A 25771-nucleotide genomic window follows, 5' to 3' on the forward strand; every position below is an offset into this window, starting at 1 on the left:
TATATCCAGCTCAAAAGGACACCGTCTGACCACGACTTGAATGAAAAGTCTTATTTATTAAACACAATAATGAATATGAATAATGAATAATAATACGACAGAGGATATGGGTGATATGACGTAACACAAGCAACTGTATAGAGAAACTTATGGCAAATAATGGCAGAATGAGTTTGACGATAGCGAGAAGTAGTTTTGAGGAAAAATGGGGATACGAATGTAAGTTAATTTCTTGAATGAATGGCTGAGAGAATTTAAGAAAATTAAGAGTATTATAACCTTATGGATTTTGAGAGAAAATTTGAGAGTCTTTTCAATGGCTGGTCGAAAATGTCTCCAAAATTATTATTACGTGACTAGAATTTTAACCTTGGAAAAATTATGTGACTTAACATGGCGAGCAAAAATGAAAGTTTCACAAAGATAAAAAAAACTAGAAAAGAGCATTTTCTGAATAACGAAATCAAGCAACTACACTTAGCGAGAAAAAGAAAAAGACAAACGAAGACTAAGAAAAAGACAGTATATTCACTCCAGGGTGTGTCTAATGACCATTAGGCTTTTGCGCATGTGGGATGGCTTTCAGGAGCGCGATGTGATCTCACCTTATAGAGCGAGAATTAACTAATGATTTGTACAAGGGACTCATCTGCTGCTCACTATGGTCAATCATATATATTCTAAATGACCAATTTTCAAGGACATTTCAACATTGTTCACAACATGTCAGACACCTTGGATGAATAATGACCTCATTCTTCTAGAATCATACTAACACATATGATAACATTTTCAAATACTCATCCAAACATATTATGACTAATGGTATAACTACCTTAATAGGACAAAGATAAGGAAAGGCAGACTATATTTGATTACTATCTACTATTATGACTACTTATTATAACTGTCTTATATCAAGTATCTAACCTAACTGTTACGGACCTCTAGACAGCAGTATAGTTCCATGGTAGAAACTCAGACAAACTTTTAGGAGAACTAAAATCACAGTTTTGTCATTTTATGAGCCAGAAACACAGGAAAAGCATTGATATCACACAGATTATGGGTTTAGTACTGTAAGAACATCCAACATTCACTCAAACATATAGATTTCGTTATTCTTGTGTGATAGAAAAGAGGCACACAGACATACAAACACAGTTTGCTTCAGGAATGTCTAATTTACAACCCATCAGCATTATGTGATTTTGTAGGTTCCTCTGAGACCTGGCACTTGTGCACTCAGACGGTTTTACTGTCCTTATCTCTCACGGAGCTATCAAGAAAGAATTAGCATCTCCATGAGAAACATCCTGGGTGAAAGGTAACCTTTGAAGTAAAAGTGTCTGTGTCTCTTGCTCCCCTGAAGTAATGTCAGAAGGTGTTCTACAGCCAGACATCTTCTCTCTCTCCGAATTAAAACTTTCCTGTAAACAGTTCAAATGGTCAATAGCTCTTAAAAGCTGGGGTGTTTTACAACCCCAGGAATGCAAAAAGGGGGGGAAGAAGGTCAGTTACAGGTCTGTTCTTCTACACCACCCCCACCCACCTGACACAGGAGGATGTAGACATGAAACTCTCTGAGGATGATGTGGGCTCTTGTCATGGTGCTAGAATGAAATTTAGTGGCTAGGGATAAACCCGAAGGGTCTGTTAGTTTCTTTAGGCTACAGTAAAAAAAAAAAAAAAAGTAAATCAATCAATAAATCAATTAGTAGAATAATCAACAATTAAAAAATATAACTAATAAAACAGCTGCTGCTAAATCATTAATCAAAGTGGTAGAGAGATTGGTTATCTGGACAGTACAACCTGTCTCTTCCTACAGAAATGTGGAAACTAGAAGAAACCCATGACTGTCCAAAGTCCCTAAGTTCCTTCAAAGTTCCATCTTTATTGCAGCAGAGTGAGTGAAGAAGAATTTAAACTCCAATTTATAATCCACAGTCAGCGGGAAAATGGTTATTCCTCCTGTGCTATCGGTCTTCCTTTGCAATGTCAAGCTCCCACACACTCCTTCTCTTGAGTTGACTTTGAACTTGGATGTTGCTTAGTGGAACATTGCTTACTTGATTCCACATCCAAGATCATAAATTGTTTTTCATTAACTTAGCTCAGCTTACAAAACTTTGAACTTGATTCTGTCAATTTATGATTCCATGCCATTATTTGGTTACAGTAACAGCATCTTAAATTCAGTCATTTTTATAACTTATAATATGACGATTGCTCATGTGTGTAAGGCAAGGCAAGGCAAGGCAAATTTATTTGTATAGCACAATTCATACACCAGGCAATTCAAAGTGCTTTACAGAAGCATAAAAATACATTAAAATCATACATTTCAAAGAAAGAAAGAGATTAGAAGAGAATAGAAGAATAAAAATAAAATACAATTAAAGGAAGCCAGTAAAAGACAATAATTTAGTGTTTAAGACAATAATCTAGCATTTAAAATGATTACTTTAAGTAAAAGCTGTAGCGAATAATAATGTTTTCAACTCTGATTTAAATGAGCTGACAGTTGGTGCAGACCTCAGGTGTGCAGGGAGAGTGTTCCACAGGTGAGGAGCATAATAACTGAAAGCTGCTTCACTTTGTTTGGTTCTCATTCTGGGAACACACAATAGACCTGTCCCTGATGACCTGAGAGGTCTGGATACTTCATATGGAGTTAATAAATCTACAATATATTTTGGTCCTAGACCATTTAATGCTTTGTAGACCAACAGTAAGATTTTGAAGTCTATTCTTTGATTCACAGGAAGCCAATGTAGTGATCTGAGGACTGGTGTAATATGGTCCATTTTTCTGGTGTTTGTAAGGACTCGTGCAGCAGCATTTTGAATCAGCTGTAGTTGCCTAATTGATTTTTTGTTTAGGCCAGTAAAGACTCCATTGCAATAGTCCAACCTACTGAAAATAAATGCATGAACCAGTTTTTCCATGTCTTCTTTGGACAGACATCCCTTAATTCTGGTTATATTTTTCAGGTGGTAGTAGGCTGATTTGGTAATGAGCTTTAACTGGCTGTTAAAATTCAGGTCAGAATCAATAATTACACCAAGATTTCTGGCTTTATCTGTTGTTGTCAGTGACATGGAATTAAGGTGAGCACTGATCTTTGACCTTTCATTTTTGGGGCCAAATACAATCACTTCTGTCTTATCTGCATTAAGCTGAAGAAAATTCTGGCACATCCACTCATTGATTTGATGAATACAGTCACTCAGTGAAAGTAAGGGACTGTAGTCATGTGATGACACAGAAATATAAAGTTGTGTATCATCTGCATAAGTATGATAAGAAATATTATGTTGCTCCATGATCTGAGCTAGGGGCAACATGTAGATATTGAAAAGAAGTGGTCCGAGAATGGACCCTTGTGGCACCCCACACATCATCTTTTGTCGTTCAGACACATGCTCACCAATTGACACAAAGTAGTCTCTATCTTGTAAGTAAGATTTGAACCAGTGTAGTACAGTGCCAGTAAGTCCCACCCACTTTTCCAGTCTGTCAAGAAGTATGTCATGATCAACTGTATCAAAGGCAGCACTGAGATCCAATAATACTAAGACTGAGGTTTTGGAAGCATCATTATTCAGATGTATGTCATTTAAAACTTTGATAAGTACAGTCTCAGTACTGTGGTGTGGACGAAATCCAGACTGAAATGCATTAAAAAGATTGTTCTGCATCATGAAAGCATGCATTTGTTGAAAAACAACCCTTTCAATAATTTTTCCTAGAAAGGGAAGATTTGATATTGGCCTGTAGTTACTTATCGCTGAAGCATCCAGATTAGTCTTTTTTAGGAGAGGTTTTATTACTGCAGTTTTCAAGGCCTGGGGAAAGTGACCAGACTGAAGAGAATTATTTATAATCTGCAACACATCTGGAGCTATGCAATTAAAGACATTTTTAAAAAAGTTTGTTGGCAGAGTATCAAGGCAGCATGTTGTGGATTTTAACTGTGATACAGTTTCTGCCAGCCTTGTATGATCTAGAAGTTTAAAATGTGCTAGATTAACTGTAGAACAAGAAGGCACAGATGGACTTATCATTTTGCCTGAGCTGGAGCTGCACACTGTTTGTCTTATCCTTGAAATTTTATCTGTAAAAAAGGCTGCAAATTCATTGCATGACTTGTTGGATAGCAGCTCAGGAGGGACTGATGCTGTGGGGTTTGTCAGTCTATCCACAACAGAAAACAAAGTGCGGGCATTATTACAGTTTCTGTTGATAATCTCTGAGAAGAATGCTTGCCTTGCCTTCTTTAGTTCATGGTTATAGGTGTGGAGACTGTTTTTGTAAATCTCATAATGAACCTGGAGTTTAGTTTTTCGCCACCTGCGCTCTGCCTGTCTGCAGACTCTTTTCTGGACTTTGACCAGTGTGGTGTTTCTCCAAGGTGTCTTTTTCCTTCCTGATAAAACTTTTGTCTTAACTGGGGCGATGGAGTCAATAATAGCCATAACTTTGGAACTGAAACTATTTACAAGGTCATCAGTTGAAGCTGAGGGCAGTGTTGGTGATGGTGTAAAACACTGAGTAAAGACTGCACAGGTGTTATCATTAATATAACGCTTTTTGATTACCTCTGTTCCACTTTTGTTAAGAGTAGCAGGTATGGCCATTTTAAATGACACACAGTAATGATCAGAAAGAGCAACATCCATCACCACAACCTCAGAGATATTGAGCCCTTTGGAAATAACCAAATCTAATATATGCCCTTTGTTATGTGTTGAATGTGTTACATGCTGAGATAGGCCAAAATGATCCAGGATGTTTAGAAGTTCTTTAGCACATCCATCTTTGAGATTATCAACATGAATGTTGAAGTCACCCACTAACACAACACAGTCAAAATCAATACAAACAACAGACAGTAGATTGGCAAACTCATCGGAAAACTTTGCATTGTATTTTGGAGGCTTGTAGATGGTTACGAAGACTGATCGACAGGGAGACTTAGATTGAATGGCAACATATTCAAAAGATTCAAACTGACCATAAGAGACTCTGCTGAATTGAATGCTATCATTAAACAAAATGGCGACTCCACCTCCTCTCTTATGCATCCTTACTTCACTTATGAAACTGAAGTTCGGAGGGGCTGACTCATTGAGAACTGCTGCGCTGTTATCTTGTCCTAACCAAGTTTCAGTTAAAAACATAAAATCAAGCTTGTGCTTGATGATGAAGTCATTGATTAAGAATGATTTGCCTGCCAAAGACCTAACATTTAAAAGGGCTAAATTAAATGTGCTAAAAAGTCCAACATCCCCATGTTTTAGAACATACTGTGGCTGATGTGGAATACATGTTAAATTCGATGATGTGATGTTTCTGGAGAGATGGGCCGATCTTCTCCTCCTACCTATTGAGACATGAATCACTGCTTCCGGCACAATGGGCCCTGGCTTTTCCTTGGAAAAGTCAGGCATAACATTTGCCTTAAAAGCTGGACCCGGAACACATCAGTTACCAACACAAATAGGTGGCTGTGCTGGGCTCTTACTAGGGGACTGGAGTAGGTTCAGATCAAGCCGTGGAGGGGGTGGAGGTGGTGCCCGTCGGCGCTGTGGTGGTGGAGGGGGACAGGGTGGTTGTAGGGGGCGGGGTGGAATTTGGGGGGACAGGACCCCATATGGGCGAGGGGTAAGTCTGATACCCGCGCTGACAAGTTTGTTCATTTGGTCAGTAAACTCCAGAAGGGGGGAGGATGGTGATGGGATACCCAGTGAAGATGATGAGCTAGATGGAGTTTGGGCAGTTGGAGATGGTGACCTAGGTGGAGTTTTAGTGGTTGGAGTCAGTGAATCCTCACGAGCAGTGGCCCCTGGTGGAGGACATGAGGCATCCCCCTTTTTGCTCTGGCATCCTTCATGGTTAGAGCATACAGGCGGGGGGAGAGTTGGTTCTCCTTCATGTTTTGGTGTTTGCTGCTTTTGTTTGGATTCCTCTTGTCTCTTGTCCTTGGGAGTGGGAACAGTGTTACGCAGGAAGAAAGATAGGTTGGAGGCAAAAAGTTTTACTCCTGACTTGTTTAGGGAAAGTCCGTCTCCTTTGAAAAAATGTCTGCGGTCCCAGAAAAAGTTGAAATTGTCAATAAAATGCACTGAGTGGACATCACATGCAGTTGAAAGCCATCTGTTTACTGCCAATAATCTGCTGAATCTCTCTCCTCCTCCTCTGACTGGTGGTAAAGGCCCACTGAAGAAGACCTCAGCATTCAGAGAGCTCACTGCATTTAGCAGTTTATCTAAATCTCGTTTGAGCACTTCAGATTGTCGTTTCGCAATATCATTTGCACCTGTGTGCAGTACAAGGTATTTCAAAGTTGGAATTTCTGCAACAAGACTGAGGATTCTGTCGGTCATGTTGGAGACCGTATCATCAGGAAAGCACAATACTTTCGTGTTTCTGCTGTACATGCTTCCCACGTCTTTAATAGCAGAATCGCCAACAACCAGAGTCTCAGGACCAGTCAGTAGCTTTCCGTGTAGCTTTCTAGCTTCTGACTTCCTGTCAGGCCTTACCCTTCTCTGTGAGTCCGAGGAGTTATCCAGGTTTTCAGTTGGAGATCCAGGGTCCTGCAGTAGTGGAGCAAACCGATTTTGTAATTTTGTAATACATCCTAGGACTGGGTGATAAATGTGAAGGTCTGCACACTGTTTGAAGTCTTACCAAACTGCCACCAAACCTTGATGTGGGAAAATGGAATCGTTTTCTGTTTGTTTCATTGGTCTGAAAGAAGTTACAGTTTGAAAAACTCAAAATACAATATTCATAGAACACAAGTCCATATCTTTGTGTTGTTTGTTGTTGTCTTCAGGAGAAGCTGGCATCACTAGAAGCTAGCATTGAGCAGCGTCTGAAGTGGGCGGGTGGAGCCAATCCGGCACTGGCTCCTGTCCTGCAGGACTTTGAGATGACCATCAGGGAGAGACGTGCCATGGTGGCCAGAGAGAATCAGCGCACCAGCCAGGTAACACCACTGCCTTGATCACGATCAAGGGCCCATTTGTAAAAATTAAGTGACTGGGCTGTTCTGTTTTGTGCCATCCACAGCACTTGCAGAGTTGAGTTTTACGTGGATAGGAGAACGTGCGTGGCACGTGCAGCATACTGAGTTTGTGCTCAGAGCATTTGAAGTGCAGTGCATTTAAGTGAAAAATATCTCAATTTCACTTATTGCTTACCAATTTACGTACAGACAAAGAAACCTAAAAAGGACAAAACGGCACAGACCCTGATGTACAAAGTGTAGACAAGAATGACGGAAAAAAGCTTTGCAAGTAAACAGATACCAACATGAAGCTATTGACAGAAAATGCTGAATTTTGTGATAATAATTAAGATTAATAAAATAGAAGAAAAAAACTAGAAGAAATCACTAAAATATAATAAAGGAGCATGTTTGTCCTATATTGTAAATTAATTCAGTATTGATTTCAAGTCGCAGGGTCACACAACATTGATACTATTGAAAAAAACAGTGATGAATTTTCCATAAAAATATGAATAGAGAACAGAGGAAGCACTAAAATTAAATAAAAACAGGTGTGTCCTATGTATCATATGACATGGAATCTATAGGATAAACTCTTATTTTCAAATTCCAAAAAGGTTGAGATGCTTTGTAAAACATGAAGAAAAATAGAATGCAATCATTTGCAAACAGTTTTACAGCCCCATGAGGATGCCCATTAATACCCAATCATGTTACTGTTACCTGTTAACAATTAGAACAAGTGTTTTTTGAGCATTCCACAACTTTATCAGTCTTGTCCCTGTCCCAGTTTGTTGTGTTGCTGCCCCCAAACTCAGAATACGCAGGTGTTTACAAAAATCATGATGTTGAAACGTTAAATGTATTGTCTTAGTATGGTTTTCAATTGAGTAAATGGCAAAAAGGAATAGCAAATTATCACATTGACTTTTATTCATAGTTTACACAGAATCCAAACTTTTGTGCAATAGAATTTATATTCAGATGTTTGTGTCAAATAAATTAATAATACATTATCAATCAAAATAGGTGTGCTACATGAGACAAATTTTGTATAATTTCTCTATCCTAATTTTCACGAATACAGGCAAGGAAGCATGAAGCTATTCAAAATAGGGAAATTCATGATTTCTGTTATCTGTTAAGTAACTGCACTCAAAAAATAGGCTACTGGGGTTGTACATCCAGTCCTATTTGATCCTGCAGAAATTGTAAATGTGTCATTCCTCCATTGCCTCCACACTTGAGTGCCATGTGTAATGTGCAAGTGCTTGGTACAAGTGCATCAAAGCAGTTGCTGATAAAAGGCTCAATATTTTTTTCTGAATTTTCAAGGCAGTAGCCAACAAAACAAAGGCAGCCCACTGTTGAGTTAGATAAGCAGGGAAAATCCAGACTTCATAGATGACCAATGTTAAAAAAAAGAAGTGCAAGTTTTCTTGTTGTCTTCCTTATAGGTCACCTTCCTATGCTCCACCATCCTGAACTTTGAAGGACTTCGAACCCGATCCCCCGAGGCCCTCAACATGGATGCAGCACTCTTTGAACTGCTGAAGCGCTGCCAGCAAACCTGTTCCTTTGCTGCCCAGTTCAGCAGCACTGTGTCTCCATTGGAGCTACAACTATTGCACAGACTGGTGGGTTTGATCTCTGATCTCTGCAGTCTATATTCCTGTCAAAAATATCAGATGTCACTTTTGCATTAGAAGTCTTGAACCAGGTCTGTGTTGAAGCAAGCTAGAGAGTGAATGAAGGGAGGGAGCAGTCTTAGCAAGAAGGTTTTTTTCTGATTGTTTGATGGCAGTTACGTTCTAAAGCACAAATAAATTTTGTGATTTTGTGTGAATGCAGCTAAAGCACATGCTTCATCCTGTCTGCCCTTTGCATCTCTGTTCTCTGTGTCTGTCTCAGCCCCACCCTTGGTTGAACAGACACAGAGACCTGCACCTCATAACACATACAGAGTAGAGGAGAGAAACAGAGACAGCGATGAAACTGTCTTTTTATAGTCCCAACCTTGCCCAGTAACTGGCTGGGGACAATATCCCACTGCCCAGAGGCCGACGCCCAGGAACTTCCTATACTACTTCTGTCTGTTGTTAGGTTTAGGCAACAAAAACACTTTGGTTAAGGTCAGTGAACGATTTTGATTAAATGCTAATAGAAAATCTCAAGTCTCAAGCCACTGCTGACTTCATCTATATTAAAACAGACCATGATATTTCTGTAACCTAAACCACATTTTCCAGTGCCTAAACATAACCATAAACAAGTTGAATAATTATGTAGTCAGTATGAGTGGATTGCAAGATTTCCTATTTTGGGATAAAACAAATGAAATACATTGTCTGTGAACATTTTACTGATTTTTGGCAGCTTTGCGGCTCAGTGATGTCATGCTGCTTGTCAGGCACACAAGTTGATTCCATATTAAATTGTTGACCAAATGGGCTTAGTTCTTTTTGTTTACTTTTCATGTCCTGAAACCTCTCAAGAAATCAGAGTTTTCACACCCACAAGCATATTCAGATGTCATAGCAGGCTTTTGGTCTTGCAGAATAAGAAAATGCACAGTGTTACACCTTTCCAGTTGCACCTGCAACAGCTTTAAATTTGGTTCAAATGGTTTCACATTTGAAAGCAGAGAGCTAAGAAGCTGGCTGGAGCACGAGGTTCAGCTCTGAGAGATATTTGGTGTTGTTTACCAGAAAGATCAAATTACACAGAGATATGCTATGACTGAGTTTCCACATCGGGTTTTCCCTTCATCTCTATAAATTATTCCAGACAAACTGACACTTTGGAATAATTTTACTTTATCTGGCACTAGCAGCTCCACAGCAGCAATATGGTACTGCTTCACAGAGTACCATGTCCCTCTGAGTGAGGTTTCATCTTCTTAGCTATTAGCTCATTCACCACAAAACTTGCCTGCATAACAGTGTCTCTGTCAGAATGTGGGTTTGCAAAAGCTGCTGGTTGGGCACCCAAACTCAGAAGAGATCATCCCATTTAAGATAAGAAAAAACTTTATTAATTGCACACTAGGGAAATTGTTACAGACAGCAAGAAATAAAGAATAATAGCGATACATAGAAAAGAATAAAAAAGACAGTAAAAAAGGATACAGAATAAGAATCAATTATGTACATTATATACAAGGTATATGAATACTATTGACGTAAAAATACTATTGCCATATTCAATTACACGAGTCAGATATGGATAATAAATACAATGATTTGTACTATTACACAGGAGGGAAAAATATATAACAGTAAAAAATATGTAATATTTCAAAGATATTTGCACAGGTGTAATAGATATGAGCAAGTGTTAACATAAGTAACAGTAGTGCAAACAGAAGTTTTGTAATGCTGTGGTATGAAACAACATCAACACAGTGCTAAAGTGTTAAATGATGCTGGAGTTAAATAGTCTGACTGCTGTTGGAATGAAGGACCTGCGTTCCTTCTTACACAGTGAATGCAGCAGTCTGTTGCTGAAGGAGCTGCTTAAGGCCCCCACTGTCTCATGTAGCGGGTAAGAGTGGTTGTCCATGATTGGCGTCAGCTTGGTTAACATCATCCTCTTACCCATCTCCTCGATGTTGTGCAGAGGGCAGAGCCAGTTCTCCTGAATAATTTGTTCAGTCTTTTTCTGTCCCTCTCAGAGCTCCCACAGGCCCAGCGGACCACTGCATAGACAATTGAAAATGCCAACAGTGTCATAAAGTGTTTTTAATAGTGTCCTAACTACTCCAAAGGAAATTAGCCGTCTTAGCAGATGCCTGTACAGGACATCTGTCAACAGTGGCTATATCATCGATGAATTGTTGAATGTGACAGCTGTCAGTGTTGTGTCTGAAGTCCGATGTGTAGAGGGTGAAGAGGAAAGGAGAAAGCGCTGTACCCTGTAGAGCCCCCATTGATGCAAACTACCACATCAGACACACAGTTGTGAAGCCTCACATACTGTGGTCTGATGATGCGGTAGTTAACGGTCCACGCAGCCAGTCTACTCCAGCTCCTTCCAGCCTTCACCTGAGCAATTATGGTTGGATTGTGTTGAAAGCAATGGAGAGTTCAGAAAACATGACCTCCACTGTGCTCCCTGTACTCTCCAGGTGGGAAAAAGATCAGTGAAGTGGGTAGATCACTCCAATCCAATTCCACTCCAATGCCTGGTTGAAATGTGAACTGTAGCGGGTCCAGCATGCTATTCACCAGGTGATGTGGTGGTTCAGTATGATCCTCCCCATGGTCTTCATCAGATGGGAGGTTAAGGCCGCCAGCCTGAAGTGGTTGGGCTCTCTGGGATGCACCACATGGAACCACACAGGAAGTTTTCCATAGGGCTAGAGCTCTCTCCAGATTGAGGCTCAGGGTGAAGATGTGCAGAATAATGCAGCAGAGCTGATCCACACCGTCTCTAAACCTTCTCAAGTTTGTTTCAAGCTGTAATGACTGTTGAGATTGACTGCATACTGCCATTAGAAACATAGTACAATTACCTGATAATTAGCAATTAGCCTGACCAGACAACATCAGTAATCAATACAAACACACATTAGTAGACCGCAAAACATTAATCAAACCAATAACTAACTGCAGTCACTGAGTGTTAGGCAATCTTGTCATACAAGCAATTACCTAGTGTTTCTGTGATGGTGACAAAATGTCCAAAAATATTCCTGAAGTATTTGGATGAAGCAGAAATTCCCTTTAAGAAATGGGACATATTAACAATTCCTTACACCTCTAATTCGGTATCAGTGTAATCTGTGAAGATAAACTGTATTTCCATATGAATTTTGCTGATTTTGAACTTCGGTGCCGTAACTCCCTAATAACCTCTGTGGGGTAGTTGCGCTATTTGATTGGGAGACAACCACGGGAATGAGAGGCGAATCATTTAAAAAATTATGATTTCTCACTAAAATATATAAATATAGAAGCTGTTTCTGGGAAAAAAAAAAAAAGGATCTTACTCTTTAACAAAAATGTAGAGATCTTTTCCATAAAGTTATCAGACATTTTGAATAACAATCTCAGCTTTACACTACATGCTACATCATCAGAAACTCTACTAACCTACTTGATGTAGGTTAAGCTTAGACAAAAAATAAGTCCACAAAAACGGAATAGTAATGATGGGACGGTTCACAACACAACTTGACAGCAGAGGGAGTAATTTGTAACCCAACCTATTATATAAGCCCCATTTGGAAATACTTCAGTGGCCCCATTATGAATATTACCTAACCTGTATAAAAATTAGGCTATCGAATAACGCATCAGTTGTGAATCATTCACTTCATCTCGCTCTGAGAGACAGCATTTTTTTTTGTTTTGTTTTGGTTCTCTCTGTAGCACCAACCATGGCACAGAGAGAGAGATCTACAGTCTGAAAATCTTTGCAAGTGGTTGAAACCTATGTATTTTTTTTTAGAGGGAATAACCAAATTATATTTTTGACAACCCTAGTTTACATTCAGTTTCTGACCAGAACACATTCTATATCCTTGAGGCTGAGCAAACACGTTGAATACATGAATTTAATCCTGCATTGTGTACTGTCATGTTTACTGGGCTTACAGTCTTATTCCTTCCTGCCTTTTCTGCCTCATTGTTGCATATCTTGAAGTGTTACTGCCACCCGTATGTAAGTGAAACAGTGAAACTCTTGGCAGTACCTGCTCCATAGCATTACTACAGGTCAAAAACTGGACACCTTTAAGCTTTTGTTTATCATGACAGAGTCCAGTGCTGGACTTGCCCATCGGCACTCCTGACTGGCTGAGCTGTGCCCAGAGGCAGCTGGAGGAGGAGCTGAGTGTTGAGCGGAGGACTCAGGAGGAGAGGGAGCAGCAGCTGGAGTCCTGCGGAGAGACACTGCAACTCCTGGTTGACTCCATTAAGACCATTCTGTCCAGCCACAACCGCCAACTGGCTGATGTCAAGCACCTCCTGAGAGCCATGGCTAAGGTACAGTCAAGGCCCAAGCTAGTTCAAACATGCACATGGTTTTTAATACATTTTTACCAAAAAAAAAAAAAAAAAGTATATATATATATATATATATATATATATATATACACACACACTATTATATCATTGTTTTAATGGGTGTGTGTGTAGAAACAGTGCAAAAAATTAATTATTTTTTAAATCATCAGCTCAGTAAAGTCTGCAAAAAGAGAAGGGGTCTTAATACTTAAGTCAGACACACATAGACGTGTTACAGAGCATGTATTCTTTTTTACAGTATTCAGATAAATTCTATTCTAACCCAGAAGTCTGTTTCAGCTGTGACTGAGTAGTCATCCTCTGGGTTAATTCTATCATACAGGATGAGGAGGCAGCATTGGCTGATGGTGAAGAGGTGGCATATGAGGGCAGTGTGCGTCACTTCCTGTTGGAGTACAAAGCATGGCAGGACAACATCCAGCTGGTCCTATTCACTGTGGTCCAGGCCAGTGGGCAGCCTCGCAACCAGGAGCAGCTTGAACTGCTGGAGGAGATTCCTGCTACCCTGAAGGAGCTGCACTCCCAGAGCCAGAGGTGCTCACATAATAAATGTATACTCTCACACTCTTTTGATTTCCATGTGTAAATCCTGTGTTAATATACTGTGTATGCATCACTGCAGTGTCTATAATGGCCTGGTTGGCTTCGCCTCCCCGCTGGTGACAGACAAAGACAGTGAATGTGCCAGTCCTGTTTCTGCAGCACAGACAAGCTTTGCAGCAGGTACAGACTGAGAAGTATCAAAGCATCCATAGAAACATCTTGAAATGGAGAAGTGTTTTATATTCCAGGAGTGGTGTACATGAGTGATTATTTATTCACAATTTAATACTTTGGGAAAACCAGAGGAGTTAGGGACTAAATATTTGGGTGACATTTGTAATGCTGGAGGTCATTCATTGGTCAAATACAGACCTTGTGACTACTTGTTTTATTTTGTGTTTTTTCATTGTTTTCTCTTACACCATGTCATATGTGGTGTGACTTCAGCTGTAAGATGCAGCGGAATGAAGACCCAGCCAGACTCCATGTCCCAGAATGCACGCAAGACTCTGCCACGTAACCTGGGAACTCCCACTGATACCCCACCCAGCACTCTGCTGATGAACAGCAAAGGCCTCAACCCCAGTCCCAAGAGGGCTGTACGAGACCCCAAAACAGGACGAGGTACTGTTCTTCACTCTCTTCACTAGTCTGTGGTTGGTAGTCCTTTTATTTTAGCTTTTACATGTATACAATTCCAGGATATACCGGAGTGAGACCTGAAAATTATATTTTTAAAAATGTGATGTTTATTAAAAAAACTATTGAGTAAAATGTTAAACAAGTGGATTTTCAGACATTTTCTACCAATGAGCAGGCTAACACTGGTCATTTGTGAAAATATCCCTTAACAGATGTGTAATTTCTTAGTGGCTTAGCCCGGACTCCCTAAGCAGAAAGGTAAGGTTAAATATAGTTGGGTGGAGCAGAGGTTTGGTGGACTTATGCCTTTGCCTGTAGCTCAAGTGAGTTACACTTACTTGAACCTAGATTTCAGACTCAAGAGTGAATGAAGAGCAGGGTGAATGAACACGAAATATTGATTTTGGTTAAAAATCCCACTGCACTGTTTTGAACCTGCTGCTTGCTCTCCAGCCGTCCAGGAGAGGAACTCGTATGCGGTTAGTGTGTGGAAAAGAGTGAAAGCCAAGCTGGAAGGCAGAGACATTGATCCCAACAGGAGGATGAGCGTCACAGAGCAGGTAACACTCCAGACACACTGGCTGTCATGGGAGATTCAAGTATGATCATTTTTCATGTTTGAAAACAACCATACCATCAGTCTAAACATAGAATTAATGGACTAAGTGTCCATAGTGTCTACTGACAAAATATACATTTTAATACTCACTCTATGTTACATGCAGTACCATCAAATGTTTGGACACACCTTCTCATTCAATGTTTTTTTTTTTTTTTTTTTTTTTTTTTAAATTATTTTCTACATTATAAATTAATACTGAAGACATCAAAACTATGAAATAACACGTGGTATTATGTGGTCAACAAAGTATAAATGATGCAAAATCAGTTTTATATTTAAAATTCTTCAAAGCTGCCACCTTTTGCAGTGATGACAGCTTTGCATATTATTGGCATTCTGTCAATCATCTGCATGAGGGAGTCACCTGGAATGCTTTTCAGTTAACAGGTGTGCCTTGTAAAAAGTTAAATAGTGGATTTAATTGTGTTCCTAATGCATTTGAGACCATCAGTTGTGTTATGTCCATAGTGTTGGTATACAGTAAATAGCAATGCACATTATGGCAAGAACCGCTCAACTAAGTAAACAGAGATGACAGCCCATCATTAAGGCAAGTATTTCAGGGTCCGCTTCCGGGTCACCACGCAATGGCAGCTTAGGCAGAGACCTCCCGACCAAAGCGAAATAAAACCGCCCCAAAGTTAAACTAACAGACATGTTGAACAACTTACGAACCATACGGAAGAGGGCGAGGATGCCACAAAAGATCCAAAATAGAAGACAAACCGCTCAAAGAGTTGACAAAGACGGTGAAGTGCAGCAACATGAAGGAGCTAATGTTAGCTCCCCCACAGCTAGCCTCAACAGTGGCGAGACGGACAGTGTGGAGCCGGCAATCTGACTTTGATTCTCAAAGAAATATGAGACTTCAGGCAAGACAACAAACTTCAGCTCGAAGATATTAAAGGAGAGATTGCCAAAAGTAACTCCAGGTTAGATGAAGCCGAAGCGAGAATTGGGGAGAGCGAGAAGAGACTGCAAAATGCTGAAGAAGTACTAGCCGAAATGCTAAAAATACAGGAGCTGCTCCAGACTAAGCTAACAGACCAAGAAGGACGCTCAAGAAGAGAAAATGTGAGGATATATGGCGTTCCCGAAGGAGCCGAAGGAGGTCCCAGGTCAGTGATCCCATTTGTGGAAAAACTGCTTAAAGACAATCTTGCTATTCCCAGCTCGACAGACATGCAGATAGAAAGAGCTCAACGGGCATTAGCACCTCAGCCCCTGGCCGGTGCCCAGCCTAGATCGATCCTGGTAAAATTTCTCAGCTTCAGCATGAAAGAAGAAGTGATTAAACTGGCGTGGCAGAAGAAAGGCTTCTCGTGAGAAAATTGCAAGTTTTGTCTCGACCACGACTACGCCCCGGGAATCCTGGCCAGACGGAGAGAGTATGCGGAGGCACGAAGGTACTTGAAGGAAAGCAACATCAGATTCCAAACCCTCTACCCTGCACGGCTGAGAGTTTTCCATGAGGACGGGTCAACAACCTACGACACAGTGGAGGATGCAACAGTCGACCTAGCGAGACAAGGATTCTCGGTGAAAGTATTCACCCAACCAAAGTCGCTTCTGGAAAGAATCCGGCGTGGGCTATGGCAGCTAGCACGAGCATGACGCACAACCCGGGCCAGCAAAACACCACCAGGCATGATGTGTGTATTGTTATTCTGTTCTGTCTTGTTTCTGTGCAGGGACTGCTTGTTATGAGACTAGAAGGGAATGTAGACTACTCAATCTCAAGATGCAGGGAGAGTCTGTAAAAATAATATCCTTCAATGTGAAGGGGGCGTTAAATCCAATTAAGAGAAGCAAAATTTTATCAAGGGTGGCACGGTGGCACAGCAGGTAGTGCACGTGCCTGTGTGTGTGTGAAATTTGCATGTTCTTCCTGTGCATGCGTGGGTTCTCTCCGAGCACTCCGGCTTCCTCCTGCTCATTAGGTTAATTGGTGACTCTAAATTGTCCGTGAGTGTGAATGGTTGTTTGTCTGTATATGTTGCCCTGCAATCGGCTGGCGACCGGTTCAGGTGTACCCTACCTCTCGCCCATTGACAGCTGGGATAGGCTTCCAGCCCCCCGCAACCCTGAAAGGGATAGGCAGTATAGAAGATGAATGAATGAATGAAAATTTTATCAAAGTTGAAAAAAGAAGAAGCTCAAATAGCTTTCCTCCAGGAGACACACATGAACCAACTTGAACACACAAAAGTAAAAAGGATGGGGTTCCAGCACGTTTACTCCTCCTCATATAAGTCAGGTCATAAGAGAGTAGCAGCCCTATTATCAAACACATTAAATTACGAACACGTCTGAAATCCAGGACGAGGACGGGAGATTTGTTAAAATTACAGGGAGAATAGAAGGGACTTTAATAACACTAATAAACGTTTACACCCCACCAGCGAGTGAATGGATATTTTATAGACGCATTTTTGATTTGATGGTAAACTCCCAGGGGGTAGTAATTTGTGGGGGGGATTTTAATTTCAGATTGAATCCCACTCTGGACTCATCCAAGACCACCGGCCAGAACAAACTCCTAACCAAGAAGTTGAAATCACTGATGGGTGAATTGGGCATAATAGACACATGGAGGGAACTCCACCCCACCAGTAGAGATTACACACATTTCTCATGTCCACACTCTATTCGAGGATTGACTACTTTTTTACGTTTAATGTAGACAGATTCAAAATTAAGGATTGTGATATAAAAACAATTGATCTCTGTCTCTAATATTGGAGGGGAAAGTGAGGAGAAAGTTATGGAGATTAAACTCAAATATTCTCAGTGATCCAAAAATAAGGGAGGAACTAAAGGGGGAAATTAAAGAATATTTAGACTTCAATGATTCTGGGGACATCGCCTGTGATTCTGTGGGATACATTGAAGGCTGTAATGAGAGGGAGAATTATATCCATTACTACACATATGAATAAACTTCAAGAACAGAGATTGGCCAACCTCCAAGAAAAACTAAAACAGTTACAAACTGCAGACAGTAAAAAATCAAGCCCAATTTTAAAAGAGGGAATTAAACATTGAAGAGTGAAATTGACGATATATATATGCAAGAAACCCAGAGAAAAATGCTTTTTTTTTTTTTTTTTTTTTTTTTTTTTTTGAGACAGAAGTACTATGAAGAGGGAATAAAATCAGCAAAACGTTTAGCATATAAGTTGCGCAAACAACAAGTGGATAATACAATCATTAAAATTAAAAACCCCAACACAAAGAAGCTCGAAAATAAACTTAGTAAAATTCAGGAGAGCTATCAGAATCAGAATGCCTTTATTTATTTTTTTTTTCCTTTTTTTTTTTATTGGAGTTTTGTTTCCAGTCAACAAATCAGACAGTGTCTACGAACATTAGACACATAACAAGACACAAAACAAGTACAACAGCTCTCAATGAAAGATAAACATAAATCATAATAAAGGAGAAATACAAAAGGTGATGGATCAGTGTTATGTTGGATCAGGCTTAAAGTAAGCAGATGTCGTTCACACCAGTCCTTTTAGTAGAGGGGAGGAGAGGTCCGGTCCGATATAGTCCAAAAATGGGCTCCGTACTCTGTAGAACTGATCTACACTGTAATGTATGACGTTGGTCAGATATTCCAGGGGGATCAGATCGAAAATTATCTCACGCCAGCCACAAATAGAGGGAACCTTGTCATTAACCCAGTGCAAAAGAATGTTCTTCCTAGCGGCAAATGTTAGAATATTATACAATCTTTTGTTGGCTGCTGTTTTTAAATGGTCACTTGAAAGACCTAGGATCAAGGATGTGGGATCCATGTCTATGTTAACATGAAAAATTCTCTCCATTTCACTTATAATTTCAACCCAGTATCTTTGAAATTTATGACAGGACCAAAAACAACGAGTTAAAGTTCCCACATCGGTTTTACACTTGAGACACAAAGGGGAGAGCGAGCGGTTGAAGAGATGTCTGCGATGAGGAGATATATGTAATCTGTGTAGAATTTTAAGTTGTAATGCTCTTGTCCGAGTACAAATTGAAATCTTTTTAGCAAGAGCCCAAATAGTGTCCCATTTTTCTTCATCTATGGTCACAGACAGCTCCTTCTCCCACAAGCCTCTGGTCCCCTGAGTATCAGTGGAAGATAAACCAATAAGTACACGGTAAAATAAACTCAAAGACACCTTCAACTGTTGCTGGAATAGAATTTTCTCGACAGCAGATATTTCAGGGTAATCAATAAGGGTTGTGCTATGAGTGATGTAATGTCTTATTTGCAAAAAGCGAAAGAAATCTTGTTTGCCCAATTTATAATTATTAGTGAGTTGTTCAAATGACATAAGTTTACCATCTGAGAGAAGGTCCCCGAGAGATTTAATGTTTTTATTAGACCACTGCCGAAAACCAGGGTCCAAAGAGCCTGGGGGGAAAGCTGGGTTGTTTATTATTGGGGTGAAAATAGATGTTTTATTTGACCTTCCCTCAAGACGGCGGACAAGCCGCCATGCTTTTAGAGTGTTAATTGTTACAGGATTTGTACAAAAAGCTTTAATTTCTTTAAAGTTATTAAAAAATAGCAAATCACTGCATTGTGATAAAGCTGCCTCGATATCCATACAGATTGAAGTTCTACCTTTAACCCAGTCGTTAACAACTCTTAAGTGGGCACAAAGTTGATACATTTTAATATTAGGTAAGTCCAAGCCACCCATTGAGCTTGGTAGGTGTAATACTGCCATCTTAAGCTTGGGTCTACGCTTGTTCCAAATAAAAGAGCTGAGCCACCCATTTACATCCTTCAAGACCTGTTTGGAAAACAAAACAGGGATCATTTGAATAGGGTACAGTAGTCTAGGTAACACATTCATTTTGATCAGGGCAATGCGTCCTAACCAGGAGACAGGAAGTGGTGTCCATCGCTCTAAGTCCTGCTTAATTTTACAAAATAAGGGTATAAAGTTGGCTTTATATAATTGGTCAAAGGATGGGGTAATGAAAATTCCCAAATACACAAACCTGTTAGGAGACCATTTGAAAGGAAAGGCAGGTACGGTAGTTGGTATTTTTGAAAGAGTGCCAAGGGGCATAGCTTCTGATTTGGCCAAATTGATCTTGTAACCAGAAAAGCAACTAAATCTGTCAATCACATCAATAAGACCTGGTACTGATGTTTCAGGGTAGGTCAAAAGGATCAGAACATCATCTGCGTACAAGGTTATTTTATGACACAACTGTCCAATTTCTAAACTACGTATTGTGGGTGTCACCCTTATAGCCTCAGCTAATGGTTCTATGGCCAAAGCAAATAAGAGGGGTGATAGAGGGCAACCTTGCATCACCCCTCTGTGAGTGTTGAAATATTCAGACCTGAACCCATTAGTCAAGACCGCTGCTTGCGGCCTAGTATATATAATTTTGACCCATTTTATGAAGTTCTCCCCTAAACCAAATTTGCCCAGTGTATGAAGTAGGAAAGACCATTCAATTCGGTCGAATGCTTTCTCTGCATCAAGAGAAAGCACCAGGCCATTAATAGATTTTTGTTTAAAAGCTAGGATAGCGTTCAACAAACGTCTAACATTAGTGGCTGGATTCCGACCCTTTATAAAACCTGTCTGGTCTTCCTTAACCAGTACTGGTAAAAGATTTTCTAAACGGGAAGCTAAGATTTTAGAAAGCAGTTTCCTATCCACATTTAAGAGGGCTATGGGTCTGTAGGAGCTGCAAGATTCCGGACATTTCCCTTTCTTTAAAATTAAGGATATATTGGCCTCCTTTAGTGTGTGTGGAAATTCTCCTGTGGTGAAGGAGTGATTGAACATATTAAGAAGTGGTTCTACAAGAATATTTTGGAACTGTTTATAGAATTCACAGCAGAAACCATCAGGTCCTGGTGACTTTCCATTCTGTAATGTATTAATGGCTTTGATCACTTCGGTTTTAGTTATGGGACTATTAAGGGCAGACTTTTGCTCTTCTGATATATATGGTAAGTCAAATTGAGCGAAGAAATTACCCATTAGTTGTTCTGTTTCTGGGGTTTGTTCGGAGGAGTACAAGTTTTGGTAAAAATTTTTAAAACAGCTGTTTATCTGTTTATTTTCGTATACTTTGTGACCATCCTCATTAGATATAGCTGCAATAGTTTGGGATTCTGCACGTTTCTTAACATGGTAGGCCAGACATTTACCTGCTTTATCTCCATGCTCATAAAACCTCTGTCTGGTATATTTCATTTTCCTCTCTGCATCCCTAGTGAGGAGGCAGTTTAGAGCTGATCTGAGTGTTGTGATTTCTTGCCATAGTAATGGTGATGGAGAAGCAATATATGCCTTTTCTTTATCCGACAGATCACTCTCTAAAGAGTTTTGTTTCTCCTGTCTTTGATGCTTCTTCGATGCAGAGTATGAGATAATTAACCCTCTTGCATAAGCTTTGCATGTTTCCCATAAGATGGAGGCATTACTGGCCGATGAGGCATTAATTTTCAGAAATGCGTTGAATTCAGTGGAGAAATTAGAGGTAAATTTTTCGTCTTTAAGAATAATGGTATTAAGTCTCCAGTGCCGAGATCGATGTAGACCTGTTTTGAGGTTTATATCCATTATTACTCTAGCGTGATCGGAAATAATTATACTGGTTATATCCCATGATAAAACTGAATAGAAGTCAGTTCTTGGCAGAAAAAAATAATCGATCCTAGTTTGGCACTTATGCGGAGCTGAGAAAAATGTGTATTGCTTATCCAAGGGGTGGATGCACCTCCAAGCATCAATAAGCCCAAACTCCTCGCATAAAGCATGGAGCATATTGGCCTGAAGAGAGGGAGGAGAAGTGCTATGTGGAAACTTGTCAATAAGCGGGTTTAATACTAAATTAAAATCACCACCAACAATAACAGTGGAGTTAGGAAGAAATGGAGCTAAATCCAGAAACATTTTGGTAAGGAAAGTAATTGGGTGGGCAGGTGGAAAATATACATTCATCATAACAATATTTTGACCTTGCAAAATTCCTTTGATAATCACATAACGACCATTCAGATCCTTAACACAGTCAGATATTGTAAGAGGTAGGTTTTTCCTAATCAAAACTGCTACCCCCCTACTTCTTGTTGTGAAGGATGAGAAAAATACTTGTCCAAATGGCCCTTGTTGCAGCTTTACATGTTCAGTGTCGTCAAGATGTGTCTCTTGCAACATAGCAACATCTATATCATCCTTCTTTAGACATGTAAGTATTTTTCTCCGCTTGATAGGGTTATGGACTCCCCTTACATTCCAGGTGCACACTCTCATCTTCATTTTTACTATTATTATTCATGTAGCCTATCATATAAAGGACATGAAGCCAAATCCACCAGACTCTTTTGTGGAAGAAAAAAAAAAAATAAATTAAAAAAAGTAATAATAAAATAAAATAAAAATGTCATACATGTGGGGAAAAAGAAACAGAGAGAGCTGTGTAACACAACATTCAGAAACAGTAACTTGGCGACAGTCCTACTGAACATGTAGGGGAAAACCATCCTTCTCCTGCTTGTGGCAAGGAGCCGACAGGCGCGGCAAGCGCTTAACTCGCGCCTACTCATAGACTTGAACACAGTCTGTCAAGCACAGATGAAGTAAAACATTTCACCTGGTTGATTATGATCAGAAGGTTAGAGGAGAAAAGGGATATAGTCACACCCGCCTGGATTGGGCAAGTACTCACGTTTCTTCATAAGTGCAGTCCAGGCGCAATATCAGAGAAAAAGGGGCAGTCCGGAGGTTAACGTTGCAGCAATTCAGGGCAGCGTTTCCACGTAGGTCGTGGCTGCCTCCAGTGTGTTGAATCTCCTCTCCCTACCGTTAACGATCACCTTAAGCGTAGCAGGATACAGAAGCGCGTAATCCACCTTCTTTGTCCTCAGGCAGATCTTCACCTCGTCAAAAGCCTTGCGTTTCTTGGCCACCGCCGCCGAGTAATCATTGAAGAAGGAGACTTTAATCCGGTCCGCTGGCTGATTCGGTTCTGCAGCTAGACGTCGGGCCGCGGCCATCACTCGTTGTTTATCAGCGAAGTTATGGAGTTTCATGATGATGGGTCTGGCGCGTTGGTCAGGATCCGGCCTCGGTGCAGAGGAGCGGTGAGCGCGGTCCAACTTAATCTTCCCGGCTTTAGTTTTGAGATTGAGATAGGAGGGAATCCATTTCTCCAAGAAAATGACTGGATCTTTTCCCTCCATGCCCTCGGCCAGCCCGATCAGACGGAGGTTGCATCTGCGGCTGCGGTTTTCCAAGTCATCTATATGCTCTGCCATGTCGGATGTTTGTTTTTCAAGTTTTATCACTTAAGCCTGCAGCGCGTCCAAAGTGTCTTCCACGCCTGAGATCCGTGTCTCCGCATCACCAACGCTGTCAAAACTCACCGCGCTGTCAAAACTTGCATCTGGGATGTTTGCTCATTTATGGCAGCAAGAACCTTGTCGACTTTAGCATCCAGTAACTTTGTAATATTGTCAGTAATCTTACTCAAAGCCGACAGGATGCTCGGGTTAACGTCGCTCTCAGTTTCCTCGGTCTCTGCAGTAACAGCTTCTCCCTCGCTCGCGTTAGCTTCTTCGGGCTCGGCCGTAGCTTGCTTCTCGCTAATATGCCTAGTCTTAATCTTACGACTAGTATGGGGCATTTTGACAAAATAGCCTTCCAAGCTCATACTCAGTTATTCCCACATACGCCTGTAACGTTTCACCAGGTGAATGCGTGTTTTAAACGGATAATTCAGAAAGCCTCACCGGAGCCTAACAGGTGTGGTGTTCTCGCTACGACGCCATCTTGCCTGCCCAGAATGCCTTTATTAGTCTCCCGAAGGAGAAATTCCATTTCAGTTACATCCCGTCCAAGAAACACAAAAAAGACAGTGACACATAACAGGGGAGGACAGGAGCGGAAGAACTGTGGGTCGCACACATGGAGAGCGCCCCGTTTACTTAGATGTGAAAGAGGAAAAACAAGAGGGAAGAAGAGGGTAAAAAAAGCAATTCCTAAGCTCCTGTAGGGGGGGCACAGTGTGAGATTAGGAAAAAAAAACACCTCGGCATATAAGCAACATAGTAAGACATTACAACAAAATCTCAAGGACTTACACATGTGGGAAGGGTGAGGGGAGTTGGGGAGGGTAGGTGTCACCGTACAGACACTGGGGGCGCGTGCACGCAGCCACATTTGAGTGCCTCACAACAAGGGAGGGAGGGGGGTGGGAGCCACAAAGGCGTTGAGTTGGAGGTTGTGTGCGTGTCATATGTGTCTTCGTGTGTGTGTATGTGTAAGCCCGTGTACTTCATCTCTACTCAGTCCAACCCATTGTCTCTGCCGTCTGATAACTGATGACGAAAACACAGCCGTAGCTGTGGAGACGACCTCGGAGAGTCCTGATCCAGAAACAAAGTTCACAGGAGTAGGGGGGTGATGGGGGAGGAGATAGGGCCGGAGCATCTTGTCTGCAAAACATCCAGGAGAGTGGAGAGACACCGGCCTTGGGAAGGCCAGCTATCTCAGGGAGCCAATGAAGATAACAATTGTTTTGGGGCAGGCCGACACTGCAAATTTTCCGTCTGCCTTTGAGTCTCTCTCTGTCTCCCAGTGTCTTTGTTCAAATATATCCAAATTCGGTGGCCAATTTCACTCGAGCCGAGCTGAAAACTTCTCCAAGTTGGCATCCATCCTGCGAAAGAGTTCAGGAATCGCGTCCAGCCTGCGATTTTGATCAAGAATCACATCCAGCTTGCGATTTTGATCAAGAATCGCATCCAGCTTGCGATTTTGATCAAGAATCGCATCCAGCTTGTGACCAAGCTCACACATCACTTGAGTCTGAGTGTTTACAGCCCTGCTCATTCCTTCAATCAAGACTGGCAGCTTCTCGATTGCCAAAAGTGCTGCCAACATCTTCTGAACTTTGCGATAGATCAGGAAACTGCCAACTCCAGACAGCAGAAAGCCTGTTATCACAAATCCAATTATGAAGACGTCTTCAACATCCTCAACGGAAAGGATCGACAGGCACACGATCCTCCACTTCTCCCAGGAGTCCATCGTGTATCCGGTTGCAAACGTTCCGTCAGGGCAGGCGGGCGTTCCTTTACCCAGTCTCTTAATCGAGAAAATTTGGTCAATTGCGTTGAGAGACCAGCTGACCAAATCCATGATTTTAGGCTTCGGAAAGAAATGCAGAGAGAGGCTCCAATAGATCAGACAAAGACAGCACAAGACAAAGAGCAGCAGCAGGGCAGATAAGGGCAGGGAGGGAGCAAGAGAAAAAGCGTCCGCCTTCGTTGAGAGCCAGAAGAGGAAAAAAAAAAAAAAAAATCGTTCTATAGAGATTTATCCTCTCAACCCCAGATCTCGGATGAAAAACAAATCGATACCTTTTTAAACTCCCCAAACCTGTGTTCTCTCACAACTTTGCAAAATGAAAGTTTAGTACAGCCTATATCGATTAATGAACTGAATTTGGCTATTTCCAAATTAAAAGCCGGTAAGTCCCCAGGGACAGACGGTTATACGACAGAGTAGTACAAATTATTAAAACCAGAACTATCACCATTGCTACTTACTACCTTCAATTGGATATTGCAGAAGGGAGAAATTCCACCTTCATGGAGGGAGGCAGTCATCTCTGTCATTCCCAAAGAAGACAAAGACAAGCAGGAGTGTGGAAACTACCGACCTATTAGTGTCCTTAATCTGGATTACAAACTGTATACATCAATTTTAGCTCATAGATTAGAAAAAATTTTACCAGATCTTATTCATCTAGATCAAACTGGATTCATTCAACAGAGACTGTGGATAACTTGAGAAGAACATTACACATAATTCGACCAAATAAATTAAGACCAAATAAAATCAATGATAGTAGGATTAGACGCGGAGAAAGCCTTTG

At 40.9% G+C, this 25771-nt stretch overlaps 1 protein-coding gene across 1 annotated transcript in view; it reads left to right on the top strand.

Annotated features, from left to right (window-relative positions):
- Nucleotides 1–25771, top strand: part of smg1 (SMG1 nonsense mediated mRNA decay associated PI3K related kinase) — a 148023-nt gene that overhangs the window by 110328 nt on the left and 11924 nt on the right. Inside the window, exons 57-63 of the mRNA XM_076751852.1 lie at nucleotides 6848–7000; nucleotides 8482–8661; nucleotides 12784–13011; nucleotides 13376–13587; nucleotides 13676–13776; nucleotides 14044–14220; nucleotides 14692–14798. Coding sequence (XP_076607967.1) covers nucleotides 6848–7000; nucleotides 8482–8661; nucleotides 12784–13011; nucleotides 13376–13587; nucleotides 13676–13776; nucleotides 14044–14220; nucleotides 14692–14798 — 1158 coding nt within the window. The remainder of the gene's footprint in view (nucleotides 1–6847; nucleotides 7001–8481; nucleotides 8662–12783; nucleotides 13012–13375; nucleotides 13588–13675; nucleotides 13777–14043; nucleotides 14221–14691; nucleotides 14799–25771) is intronic.

The sequence above is a fragment of the Chaetodon auriga genome, chromosome 16 (genome assembly GCF_051107435.1).
Source record: "Chaetodon auriga isolate fChaAug3 chromosome 16, fChaAug3.hap1, whole genome shotgun sequence".
In the NCBI taxonomy this organism is placed as follows: Eukaryota; Metazoa; Chordata; class Actinopteri; order Chaetodontiformes; family Chaetodontidae; genus Chaetodon; species Chaetodon auriga.